Raw genomic sequence first — 13,603 nt, 5'->3', positions numbered from 1 at the left:
CTAGAGTTTAAGAGTTCAGAGCCTCATCCTTCTGTGTCTTATTTTGGGGACCCGGGAAGCCGCTGGTGTTCTTACTACTGCATTTATTTATTACTTATGTAGAGAATCAGTTCTCTCCTGCCATGCGGGGTCCAGATATCAAACTCAAGTCATCAGGTGTGTCAGCATCTTCACACACAGAGCCATCTCAGCATCTTCACACACGGAGCCATCTCAAAGCCTCCGTTCCCTGTCTCACCCTTCTGAATTCATCCCATGCGGGTTCCACTAGTGATCTTGTCAAACCTCCTACTTGTCAAATTGCTTTCCAGTGTTAAGTCACTTGGTGGTGACACAGAGCCTCAGGACATATCCCAAAGTCCTTCATACTTGTGACAGAGAAAAGCTTCTAAAATGTTCCAGGACACAGCAAGTCACACGACCCTTCATGCGAATTAGAAACCTCTCCTCAAGATGTGTTCTCCTCAGCTGCTGTGAGATTATCATCATAAACACAGGACCAGCGGTGGTGACGGTGCCCTTCGTGAGGCCTGGCTGTGTACTGCAAACTTGCATATTTGAACCCATCCACTCAGATCTTCCTCTCCTCCCCTCAGAGTCTCCCTGGTCCCTGAACTTCCATCCTCTCCACAGTCCAGCCCAGTGGCCTTCCTCCCATCCCTTTCCTACCCCCCATGCCTCCTTCACTGCTCCTCTGCTTAGCTAATTGTTCTTTATGCTCCAAGACTGGCTTCTAATGTCTTCCTCCCTGTTTCTGAGAAGCCAGATTTCCTACCCACGTATATCCACCTTCCCTGCCCCCTCCCTTCTTCCATCCTTCCTCTCAGCCACCTAGGGGCAGGACAGTCCTTGCTCTCTTAGCTCTGGGTTCTTCCAGCTCCTGGATCTTAGTTTCTGCTCTTCCAACTGTCACCCGCCCACGTCTCCTTGGACTTGGAGCTCCTAGGAGCAGGGACTGTGCAGTGGGCAGTGCCCTATCACCGCTGAATGAATGGAGACTCTGCTCCAGAGCTGAGCCTGCAAACCGCTAACACATGCCATCCCTTCCGTTCCATTTTATCAGCAGAGCCCCAGACAGAGCTATCATAATCCAGTTGTCTATCTCCAAGCCAAGGCTGCCAAGTCTCAAGCCCTCAGAGACAGCCCCAACCTACCTGCCAGGTAAAATGCCCAGCCTTGGAGAAGGGTGCCCCCGGGAAAGCATGCACCAGAGAGCATTGCCCAGTCCTTTTGGGGTGTCCCCTGATTAACATCTGCTAGCCCCAGCCACTGGCCTGACTTAGGACCTTGACAATAGCAAGCAGCCCTTTCTTACAAAGTGGATGGGTAATTGTAAACCTTTTTATAATCTCTTTAGGAATCCTCCCCTAGTAATTCTCCCCTAAATCAGGTCTAGGCCTGTCTAGCTCCGATGAGTCAGCCAAGGTTGCGCTGGTTTTCCAGCAGCCACGTGGGCTTTGACTGCTTTCAGCTTTCCTTCTCACTGGTCCTTGACCATGGAGGACTGGAGGCGTGTGCACTGGAGGCGTGTGCACATGCATGGTCCTTGAGCACACTCTCCGAGGGGAGACTGGCCTCGATCGCTTCTAAGACAAGTGTCTGTGACATATCTGCTTCCGAGCGATAACGCTTAAGTAAATATAACATGCCCCCATCTGGAAAACCCTAATACTATCCAGTTGTGAGATAAAGAGAAGTCTAAGGGCAGTCAAATATACATAGAGTGTCCTGACTGAAATCTACTCTCCAGCATCTGTGATCATTAGTAAGTGTAGTCATTCCTTCGTACCAACAGGGATCCCCTCACCCTTGTGGATTTAAAGTCACTAGACATTCAAGTTCTTCAGCTCAAATGACACAGTGTGTGTAGCCTTTGAGTACAACCTATGTGTGTGTGTTTCCCCATACACTTTAAGTGACAGCAAGACCACTTATATTACCTAATACAATATACTTCTATGAGGCATTAAAACTAATGACATTAATTCTGTATGTGCAATATAAATGCATCCTTATAACTCTGGCGTGAGAAACTGTGTGTATAATGTGTGTGCATGTTGTGTGTGGGTGGTATATCTGTGCTACCCTATGTGTGGAGATCAAGGGAAAACCTCGTGTTGTTGAGACAGAGCTTCATCTCTTCGGCTTGTCCATGAGCCTCACAGGCGTCTACTGTCCCCACCTCCTGTCCTTGGAGGAACCCTGGGATTACAGATGTATGTGCTGTTCTACACAGAGTCTGGGGCCCAAGCATGAGTATTCCTGTTTACATGGTAAGCACTTTACCCATTAAGAAATCCCTTAAATGCATTTTTAATATATTTTTGATCTTCAGTAGGTCTGCAAATGATAAAACCAACTCTTTGTGTCCATGGGTATTTGTTTCAGTCTTGGCTGATGATACAACTCTCTCGTAGATTACTTTTGCTTGGGGTAGAATTGTACATTTAGAGATTGTATTGTAGTCCTGTGGCTCTGTCTGGTTTTATTTGTTTGTTTGTTTTTTAGAACACAGACAAGCATTTTCATTTGCATATCCCTTCAGAACAGCAGTTGAGGACGTGTGACAAAACCTATCAAGCCCAGAAGTCTTTCCTATCTGATTCTTCACAGCTTGGTGACCACTAGGCAGAGACTTCTCCCAACTGAAGCAGTAAGTAGTTGTCAACAAGATGAGTCCATAGGGTCGGCACAACTCTCCCTTGGGCAAAATGACACTATTCAGAATTGGCGGAACATTTAAGGGACAGGACATGGTTAAAAGAATTAAGGTCACCGGGATGTGCCCTCAGAGAAGAAATTAGACCCCACCTCTTCCTGTTTATCCCCTGACTGCCCTGAGGTGAACAGGCCTCTCCCACCATGCACTGTACCCCAACATGCCCAAAGCAACAAGGGCCAACAAAGCCTGCACGTTCCTCCCTATAACTTGATTTTATCTAACATCTTGGTCTAGCAACAGAAAGCAAACTAGCACAACAATGAAAACCCAATTTTGCTTGTTTTGTGTGTGTGGAATGTGTGTGCTCGCATGTGTACATATAATTGTTTGAATTCTGAGTCCCCACCTTTATCCCAATAAACTCCACAGGAACAGAAGCTCTAAGAATCCCGAGACTGTTTCTTTGTGCACTAGTAAGCGTTAGAAACCAGACTGGTGTTTCGATAGTAACAGCTGGAAACCTGTGGATCAGATGATTATTCTGTAGGTGCTGCGCCAAGTCCTCTGTTCCTACTCACTTCATCCCAAAGGGTGCTTCCTAAGCACACACGTTCTGAATCCAAGGCACCTGTTCCTGGCTGCGATGCTCCCCCACGGTTTGCAGGCCACACTATAGAAGCAGCTTTCCCCATGGTACAGATAACTAAGGTCACTGCCTCCCTAGCTTCCTCTAAGTCTTGTTTCATCCCCTGATATCATACGGGAGTGTGCAGCCCAGGTACCATAATAAGTCTGGCTAATGCACCCATGCCGTGGCTCCCTACAAGCCCTTTTTCTTCCTGGGATTACTTCCCAGACTTGCACTGAGTTCCTGTGAGTGGGACATGGGGCCCAGCAGGCCAGAGAGGCTACTATAAAAGGTCTTTGAACAAACTAGTAATCTATAATCCAAACTCTATCCAGTGTTCTTGAATTAGATAGTTCCCTTTCAAAAGATAGACTACAATCAAGAATGGCCAGGAGATGTCTGCAAAAGCCTCACGGAACTCGAGAACTTCAGCTGGACTTGGCAGTGTGCTCAGAAACCAGAAAGGGAATGGAACATAATATTTTCATTGACATTAAACCAAAATGAGCTACTTGCCTTTTATATTGCCAGCTACTGGATCTTCTGGACTCAGAGTGTAGTCAGGAGGGACTGCAACTCCTACAAAGCAATTTAGTTTAAAACACAAAGGAAGAGTAAGGAGATAGTAGCATGAACTGAATCACACCGAGCAGGAACAAGGACCCTCCCTCAGTGAGATCCACATGTAGAGACTGATTCAGGGAATGGTCCTGTGCTTCCTGTGGCAATACGCCTCCTAATGGAAGCCAGGCTGCTTTGTAGATTGGCAAACAGAAATGGCTGGGTTTTATGCTGACAATTAAATAATTCATGACAGTTATGTCCAAAGATTAGCTATGTCTGAACACAAATAGAATTTTTTTAAATGCAAGTTTTACTGCTTTTTTTAAAAAATTAAAATTGAAAGTAGCTTTAAAAAAATTTCCTAAGGTTTTCCAGATTTTTGCTTATTCTATTGAAGAAGAAGAAGAAGATGGAGGAGGAGGAGGAGGAGGAGGAAGAGGAGGAAGAGGAGAACAAGAAGTGTCTTCTTTTTTCCACTAAGATAGCAGGGTAATTACAGCTCTGATGCCACCATCACAGTCTAAATGGATAAGGGCCTGACACAGTGTCACTGGCCTAAGGCATGTTTTCTGTAAATGTATTCGGTTATCCAAAGTAGGAGCATCTCCACAGTGAAAGTAGCTGCGGCTTAAATCACTGCTCTAGGACATCGGATATGGTGCCTGGATCCGGTCCCCACTTCTTCCAAGACAGAATGTATCACACTTCTTCTGAGACAGACTATATATACATACATATCACATATACGTATATAAACCTCATGAAGATGTTAGAATGTTCACTCAGATCATTTCGGGGAGCAGAGTGGGGGAGTAAAGGCCCTGACAGCTTGCCCTCTGGTATACCAGAAAAAAAATACTCCTTCATGTCCCCCAACCCCTCAAAGGATGAGATGCTAGGTCTATTAAATCACACTCATGGATTCCTATCAAGATGATTTGAGACCTGTGATCTATTAAAATGGCAATGTACAACACCAACCTAAACACAATTCTAAAATACGTCTTCCCAACTCAGGGAAATGCTTTCATGTAAATATAACCTACCAGTCCTGTCTCTAACCCCCATTGTTCACACACAAAGGTTGCCTGCGGGGCAGAAAGGACTCTCCTCTACACCGGATACTTACTCAAGCAAAGTGGGAAACTGTAGTACCCATCAGCACACACCTCACAGTAGTCTCCAGAGAAGTTCGGCTTACAGTGACAGTGGCCTGAACCCTGGTCACAGTCATCTGCACGCTCAGGGTCACAGCTGCAAGCTAAGAGAAAAGAAAAAAACAGGGAAAAACCACCAAAAAACCAGTCCTCCGCTGTACTTCATAAAGCAGACTTGCCCCACACTTCTTAGCAATGCCCGTTGGCTCAGGCTGTGTCTCGGGCACAGTAAGCACTCAGTCATAGCTAACACTGTGAACAGTATTAAATCTCTGTGGATTAATTACTACACTGTTTTGATTCTAATTATGAAAAAACTGGAATTCTTGGGGATCACAGAAACATGTCAAACCAGTAGAAAACAGAAGAAGTAAAATTTATTGCAGGTTTAATAGTTACCGACCTAATGAATTAAGTGCTGCCTAGGTACATTTGATAGCGTTTCACCTACATTTATATTTATTTATATATCCATATTTACTCTTGATTTTCATTTTTATTTATTTACATTTATATTACGAATATTATTTATATTTATCATATGTTATTTAGAAATAATATTTATTATCACTATCATTTACATGTAGGAATGCTGGAGCTCAGAGAAAGCATGGCGTTGCCTGGGTTGAAGGTCAGGAAGACAAGGGACCAAGACTGTCAGCCGGTCCCGAGCCTGACACCCTCAGGGCATTAACCCCAGCTCATCACACTCACAAAGCCATCATGGGACTTACGGATGCATCCGTGTGGTGCGTCCACTGGAACTCCGTGGGGCCGGAAGTAACCCTTCGCACACTTTTCGCAGTTCACACCCGCAGTGTTGTGCTAATGAAAAAGTAACTTAGAGGAGTGCCAAAGAAACCCAAAGCTCTTTATTCTGTGCTGATTCACCACAGAAATAATTCTGTCGTATCACAGAACACCGAGTTCGCCTTGGCTCTGAAATCCCACCACACACATGGGAAGGAGAAACAAGGAAAGATTCAATAAATGGGCAGGCCTGGCTTTCCCCTCCCCCACCAAAACCGCTTCGATGAACTTGAGTTCTGAGCAAGTAAGAAATGAATACCCTCCATGTCCCACAGCTTCCGGCCAGTTGCTCTCTGCTCAGAGGAACCAGTGACCGGATAACCACCATTCCCAGTATAACTCAAGAGTGAGGTGGTGCATGCGGGATAACCACCATTCCCAGTATAACTCAAGAGTGAGGCGGTGCATGCGGGATAACCACCATTCCCAGTATAACTCAAGAGTGAGGCGGTGCATGCGGGATAACCACCATTCCCAGTATAACTCAAGAGTGAGGCGGTGCATGCGGGATAACCACCATTCCCAGTATAACTCAAGAGTGAGGCGGTGCATGCACATTGGTGTTTTTTTCAATTTTGGGAGGAAGGCATGGAGATCTCTGTCTGCGGTCATTCTGGTTTTTTCTGTGTTTTTGGTCCCTGACACTTCTATTGTGAGTGGCCAGTGTGAGCACCAGGTGCAGGTGCACGTGCATGCGCAGAGCTCAGTCCCGTCAGGTGGCTTTTTGAGTCCATTGCTAATTAACCCTTATGATTGCCAAAAATCAATTACCCAGCAAACATCATCAGGTCCCAAGAAATGCAAGCCACGAGTCAAGCTGTCTTCCTCTAACTCGGGGAAGCACATGGGAGTGCAGTGAGTGAAAGCAGAAGTGAGTGTTAGCAGAAGCAAGTCAACCCTCAGACACCAGGTGAGTGAGCCCTCTGCAGAAAGAAGCCCGCCTCCTGCGGCCAAAGTTTGGCCCAGAGAAGGGGGTGCGCTGCTCTCCTGCGGACTCCAGGGATTGACCTCAGGTCCTCAAGCTTGAATTACAAGTGCCTTTATCCCTTACGATATCTTGCCAGCCCACACCTGCCTTTTTCACATGGGTTTTACAACTCCAAGTCCACATGCTGCACAGCAAACACGACAGCTGTGCTGTCCCCCAGGCCCAAGGAGCTGTCTGTGGAGGACTCACCTAGAAGAAGCCAGGCTTTGCTCTGAGGTCTGCGTTCCTCCACAGAGAGCTCTTCTAGCATGTTGTGACCTTAGGCAGACAGCAACTCTGTCACTTGCACCCTGACTGTACCCTATTATCTTCCCTGGCTGTGAACCTCAAGTACATGGAGAAGGTTCGTTGTTGGGCCACCCTGTCCTGTTTAAGGAAATGAATTTTTCTTACAGGAGTTCCACATGAACTAGACTTTGGTGCCTTTCTGGGATGATCTGCCCCCTCCTGGCTCATGTCTCCAGCTACCCTGGAATCTTATTCCTTACCATGGCCTTTTGTCTGTCTGTTGTTCCAATTCCCTCAATGGATGCCCATCTCATTCCCTTACCTCCTTGAGGCCTCTATTCAAATGCTACACCTCAGGAAACTGGCCACCTCACCTTGACTATCTCACAACCTAACCCAATGATTCAAATGGGAAACCCAACGAATAAGATAATTCATCACCAATGGCACCCATCTGATAGCTGCTTCCTCTTCAGAATAAAAATCTCATTTCAGACTTAAATACAGTGGTCACTATCACAGAGTTAAGGGGTAGTGGCTTTGAGATGTGATTGGCTTACAGGCTCATCTTTTATGTGTGGATTAAGGCCAATAGGTCTGCAGAATCTGACCACTTTAGCCTTTGCCTTCAATGCAAAGACAGACAACTCAACCTGCCTAGTCTTAGACTTCACGGTCTCAGAACTATGCAAAAGTAAGTTTCTCCTTTCTAAGCTACCCAGTTTCGGGTATTTTGTTACAGCCATACAAACTGACTGATACTGTGTGAAGGTCTTTCGGGACAGCTTCCTGTGTGCTCTGAGATGACTCATCATATCCCACTTGTGGGAACAGAAACGGGGGAAGAATCCCAACTACTGCATTTGGGGAGGACAAGATTTGCTGTGGGATATGTGCTCTCTACCAACAAACCCAACACCAACCACTAAGCTGACTGGCCTTCTCTTCCTTCATTGGTAAAGACTCCAACAATCTTGTGTACATGGCTAACTGTTACCCAAGAGAAGAATCAACCATCCCAACACAAGTTATAAAATGTCCATCCTTTCTGTTATAAATGGCATGATATTTAAAATCAAATTGTAACATTCCCATGAGCTAGCTTAGGCTGCGTTAGTTTTGATACTACAGAAGATGGGTCTCCCCATATTTACTCATTCGAATTTTCTAGTCTCGTGTATTCTCCACCTAAAAGTTTAGAATCATCCTCCATCTTTACAGAAGTCCTAGAACTGCGGTGACGTCACAGGCTGGCTTCCCGAAATTGTTTATTCTATCAACTCTGAGAGCACGCTGTGCTCAGCACATGTCGGTTTACAAATCTCAATAAAGTGTTAGTATTTGACTCCAGCCCCAAATAGACTCCCTCCGATGCCTCTTGGGGCCGGCTACATGTCACTCCCACACTCAGGGCTGTGTGCTCTACCAGGTACGTGTGTTTTCTGTTTGCTGCCTTTCTCGAGTCCTTTGAAATTGCTGGTCTTTTCAAACAACAGTCCTTCCTCACTTTCATTTTATAATGGATTCTGGAACGAGGGTGCATTTTGTTTTTAAATATCTTTTCTGTGTGTTGGATTCGGGCCGGGACAGACTGATTCTGGATCCTGTCTCTCCATTTAAATGGTGTGGCTTTGATTGTCATTTCCCTCCTGACTGAAGCCACGCAGCCTTGGCTGGTAGCTCATTGGTCCTTCACATACTTAGATTTGCAAGAGGCCGTTTCAGATTGTGTGTAATTGGGGTTACCTGTCTTTATTCAGTGTGCTCACTGACCATCTGATAGACTTACGGTCTGTGAATACTCTCTCCCTGTCTGCAGCCCACTTGTTCCCTTCGGTGTCTTTAGTGAGATCTGGTCCCCATCTTCATGATTACAGCCTTCCATGAGCTGACAATCATTTTCTCACCTTCTGAATCTCACAGGGATTCTGTATTTTTTCCAAATCACTATAGCTCTAATTTTAGGTCCATGTTTAATAACAAATCAATTTTATATATCTGGATAGGGATTAAAGCTTTTCTCCACATAAAGTCTAGCCAGTTTAGGACCATTTATGCAAAGCCTTGGGCAAGTGGAGTAAGACCTTCGGTTGTTTGTGCTTTCAAGTTTACCCTTCACACAAGCGCGGGACTGGTTTGCCCACGGGAATCTGTTTGAAAATGGGCTTTCAGCCCGACGCCAAGGTTGATGTCTACCTGAAGAGGCTCCTCACCTGGCAGTTGATGCAGACTCCTCCACCTGTGTAGACGCCTTTGCTGTTCAAGCTCGCCCGCTGTTGCTCCACATCTGGGTCATAGTAACAGTCTGTGGCATGTCCGTGGCAGTTGCAGGCTGGAACAAAACACTCTTGGTCAAACCGCAACACTTAGTGAACCCCCAGACAGGATCTCTGCTCGTGGTCTACAATAAAGTCTATCCTGAAATACCGGGGACGCTCTGGGAAATTACACAGACTACTATATAATGTTATGTACTTTATAGCTCCTTCTGTTTGACAGTAAGTGAAAGATTTCTCTTTTTAAAAAAAATCAATAATTCCAATGATGACCCCAACGCCAAATGTCCCTGTACACAGACAATCACCGTTACCAGTGTCACCACAAACTGTGCTCCAGCTCCTTACTTATCGTGAAATATATTTATGTGAGTTGTTGAATTTAATCTCCTCTCTTAGGTACGAGTTATTATCTCAATACCACAGACAGGAGGACTGAGGGGAGAGGTTACAGGATGATTCACAGCTCATAAACCAGAGAGCCAGAAGTCAGGCCTGTCTTTGATTCCAAATTCTACACTCTCTGCCAATGGTCTAAACTTTTCATTTCAAGCCTATGTATAATGGTAAGAAGATAGGAATTGGGTTAATATCTAGTCAGAGATGAGTAACAATACATTTAGCTGACTACATCCTATGAAGATGGGCTTGTATGTGCTTTGTCTGTGATGGAACTTGGTCCTAGACACACAGTGGCCCTCAACCAACCCTCATTGCATTGACTTGAATTCCTACCAATGACACTAAATGCCACCAAGAGTGAAAGCAATTCACAGTGATGGGGAAGAAGGTCAAAAACATCTAAACCATCAGTGAGGAAGATCAGGACATAAAATTACCCTTGACTAGTCACAGTTTGCCTAGCACTGGGCTATGGGGTGAACACGCTCATAGCTCAGTGACATGGTCTGAACATTCATGTTTCTCAGAAGCTGCATGACAGAACTCAGTTATCTACGTGAAGATGTAGGGAGGGGCCTTTCTTCCTAAGTTGCTTTTGTTGGTGTTTGTATCACAATAACACAAGAAGTAACTAATGCACAAGTCCTGGGGCTTGTTTGTCAAAAAACACCACGTCTTAAGTCTTAATGTTCTACGATACCTGTCCAAACTTCCTACCACTGCTGTTACAGGCCACTCTTGTCATTCCTCATTTTGTCTGTCTCTCTCCCCTTCCACATGACTTTCCATAACAGCGTCCTACTATGCGTCAGGTTTAACCATCACTCTTCTATTTTCTCATCTCAAGACAGCTGCAGTCCATCTGCTGCCGCACCCTAAGAGACAGCAAAGAGCTGAATGGCTCTTAAGACTTCTGGGTGTAGGCTCAGAGGTAGATTTACCTGCTATACCCAAGGTCCTGGGTTCAATACCTAGTGCTTTAAAAGTGCTAAAAAGGAAGACCAACATATTAAAATACTCAACCTTATCCAAATATGAAAGTATCTTGCGTGTTATTAATAATTCTTTTTTTCTTCTTATAATTGGATTCAGGATAGTTTCCCCGTAAGTGTGATAACTTCCTCACACCAGCCCCCTCTCACCAGCAACTACATTTCCACAGTGGAGCTGCCTGCAGGCTACAGATGTGAAGTAGACAGTCACAGAGACAGTGCTGTTTCCAACTGTGTGTCCAGGGGCAGCACAGCAGGGTGTTTCCAACTGTGTGTCCAGGGGCAGCACAGCAGGGTGCAGCCCAAGACTCATCTGGATTCGCGATGGTGATGAGACCGGATGGCGGGGTCACTGTGAATGCTTCTTAGGCTCTGCTTAACCCCCAAGTGCAAACATGGGGTGCTGGCTACTTATTACACAGTCTTCACAGGGTTACTCACTATTACTGTCTTCACAGGGTTACTCACCATTACTGTCTTCACAGAGTTAGTCACTATTACTGTCTTCACAGGGTTACTCACTATTACTGTCTTCACAGCGTTACTCACTATTACTGTCTTCACAGCGTTACTCACTATTACTCTTTTCACAGGGTTACTCACTGTTACTGTCTTCACAGGGTTACTCACCATTACTGTCTTCACAGAGTTAGTCACTATTACTGTCTTCACAGGGTTACTCACTATTACTGTCTTCACAGCGTTACTCACTATTACTCTTTTCACAGGGTTACTCACTATTACTGTCTTCACAGGGTTACTCACTATTACTGTTTTCACAGCGTTAGTCACTATTAGCTGTTGTTCCTTGTTTCTGTGCCCAATCTATAAAGTCAACACTCTCAGACCATGTGTGTGGGAAACGTGGAGCACACCCAGGCTCTCCACCATCCCTCATCTGAATCGTATAAGAAGGGTAGAAAGGGGGTACCTCAGAACAAACAAAACTGAGTCTCTAACACTGACACAATCCCGTCCTCTTTGTAACCTCGGGGCACACTTGCCATCAGTCCTTAGGTAGGGAGGGGAGGAACACAGAACTTCATGCCAGCACCCACCTTCACACTCATGGCGCTGTTTCTGAGCAGCGGGCCGCCAGCGCCTCTGGTGGTATCCGGGACAACAGCGATTGCACGTGTCCCCACAGGTGTGGTGCCGGCATTCGCATCGGAACCTGAGGATAAAGGCAAAGCGTATTTGGTAACTGAAAAGTGGCGGCGGCAGTGGTGATAATGGTATAGCATCAAACTCAAAGCAATCCTCCTGCCTTAGCATCCTGAGTCTGAAAGGTAGTTTGGCTTGCTTTGATTTAGATGTTTTGTTTTGTTGGAGACTGGTTCTCCTTTATCCCAGACCAACCCTGAACTACCATGAGCTGAGGGAGACTTGCAATACTCCTGCCTCCCAAGCGCTGGGATCACAGTGTTTGCTACAGGCCTGGTGTATGCAGTATTAGAGTTCAAACGCAGAAATTGATGCTTGCTGTATGCATACTCTGCCAGTTGAGCTACATCTCCAGCGCCAGGCTAAAGTTTTTATTTGGATCAGTTGTTCCTGCTAGTCTAGCATGCACATACAACTGTTGGATCATCTGGAACACAGTCACTGAGCAAGAACAAAGCAATGTGTATACATTACCCAGCCCCTCCCCCATCATCTCCACACTATGTTACAATAACTGAACAGCACTCGGTACAGCTCACACCTATAATCACCCACCAGAGAGGCTGAAGAATACACAGGACCCAGGCTAGCCTGGGCTACAGAAAAGAGCGTGCCAATAAACAATACATATACGTGAATAAGGAATAAAATTGGGGCAGGCCCTAAGTTTCCCGGGGTGCACTGAGCGTCACTTTTTCACCGAAACTTGGAGTGATCCTGGGAAATAGAATTTCTGAGGTTTTGAACTCTCAGCCTATCCTCCAGCACAGAGACGACAGGGAGACAAATGGAAAGCCCTCTGAGCACGAGGCTGCCCCAGCTCCATTGCAGGGCACAGAGCTGAGACCACTTGTTAAAGCAAAGGTGTGAAAAATTACAATTTCATAATTGTCGCAGCCCTTGGTGTTGAAATAGAACGGCACACTTGAGAGACCACATCTGTGCTTTAAGAAAGACTCAAAACCATGTGGAGCAGGCTGCTGGCTGGGCCTCTCGGGACCCCTGCAGCCCTTCTGAAGAGTCACACTCCGAACAGAAGGTACAGTCCTGCTCCCCGCTCCACTGTCTGCAAAGGCACAGATCTAACTGGCATGGAATGACAGCTGGAGACTGCGGAAGTCATTTTAAGGGGTGACAGATTTTCTCTAATCCCAAATAACTGAGACAGAAACTATGTTTTTATATTATCTGATTACAACTCATAGATCTCTAACCTCTAATCTATTCTATCTCCCAGACAAATTCCCCATGGTACTTGTATTTTAATATTTATGTTTTAATTCTCTCTCTCTCTCTCTCTCTCTCTCTCTCTCTCTCTCTCTCTCTCTCTCACACACACACACACACACACACACACACACACACCACCTGGTTGTAGATTCTGAAGCACTCCTGTTGATGTCTAGAATCTAGAGTCTTTACCAAGGTGTAAATATCCCCTGAAACAATGAGGATTGTTCATAGCAAGGTGAGGAGAGGCCCAGCCACACTTACTGCTTCTCGGGGTTGTCCGCACTGCAGGCCTCTGCATGGCCGTTGCACACACACCGCCCGCCAATGCTGATGTCTTTTATGCTGTAATAATACTGCAGGGCACAAAACAGACACATCAGCTCCCAGGAACCACAGCATGGATGTGCTCTTACCAAGCCTGGACCTGAGTAAGGGTGGGCTTGGCTTTCCTCTTCTTCTGCGCTGTCATTTCTCCTTGCTGACCTCAACACAAATGGGA

The 13,603-nt window shown here is 45.8% G+C and overlaps 1 protein-coding gene across 1 annotated transcript in view; it reads right to left on the bottom strand.

The window, feature by feature from the left end:
- Positions 1-13,603, bottom strand: part of LAMA3 (laminin subunit alpha 3) — a gene marked incomplete at its 5' end in the record, with an annotated part of 209,094 nt that overhangs the window by 136,866 nt on the left and 58,625 nt on the right. The window contains 6 exons of the mRNA XM_080919740.1: positions 3,807-3,869; positions 4,984-5,115; positions 5,746-5,836; positions 9,251-9,369; positions 11,766-11,881; positions 13,366-13,457. Coding sequence (XP_080775866.1) covers positions 3,807-3,869; positions 4,984-5,115; positions 5,746-5,836; positions 9,251-9,369; positions 11,766-11,881; positions 13,366-13,457 — 613 coding nt within the window. The remainder of the gene's footprint in view (positions 1-3,806; positions 3,870-4,983; positions 5,116-5,745; positions 5,837-9,250; positions 9,370-11,765; positions 11,882-13,365; positions 13,458-13,603) is intronic.

Source organism: Micromys minutus (genome assembly GCF_963924665.1).
Source record: "Micromys minutus genome assembly, chromosome: 8".
Classification (NCBI taxonomy): Eukaryota; Metazoa; Chordata; class Mammalia; order Rodentia; family Muridae; genus Micromys; species Micromys minutus.
The sequence above is the reverse complement of the archived record's forward strand: the minus strand, read 5'-3'. Positions and strand labels throughout refer to the sequence as shown.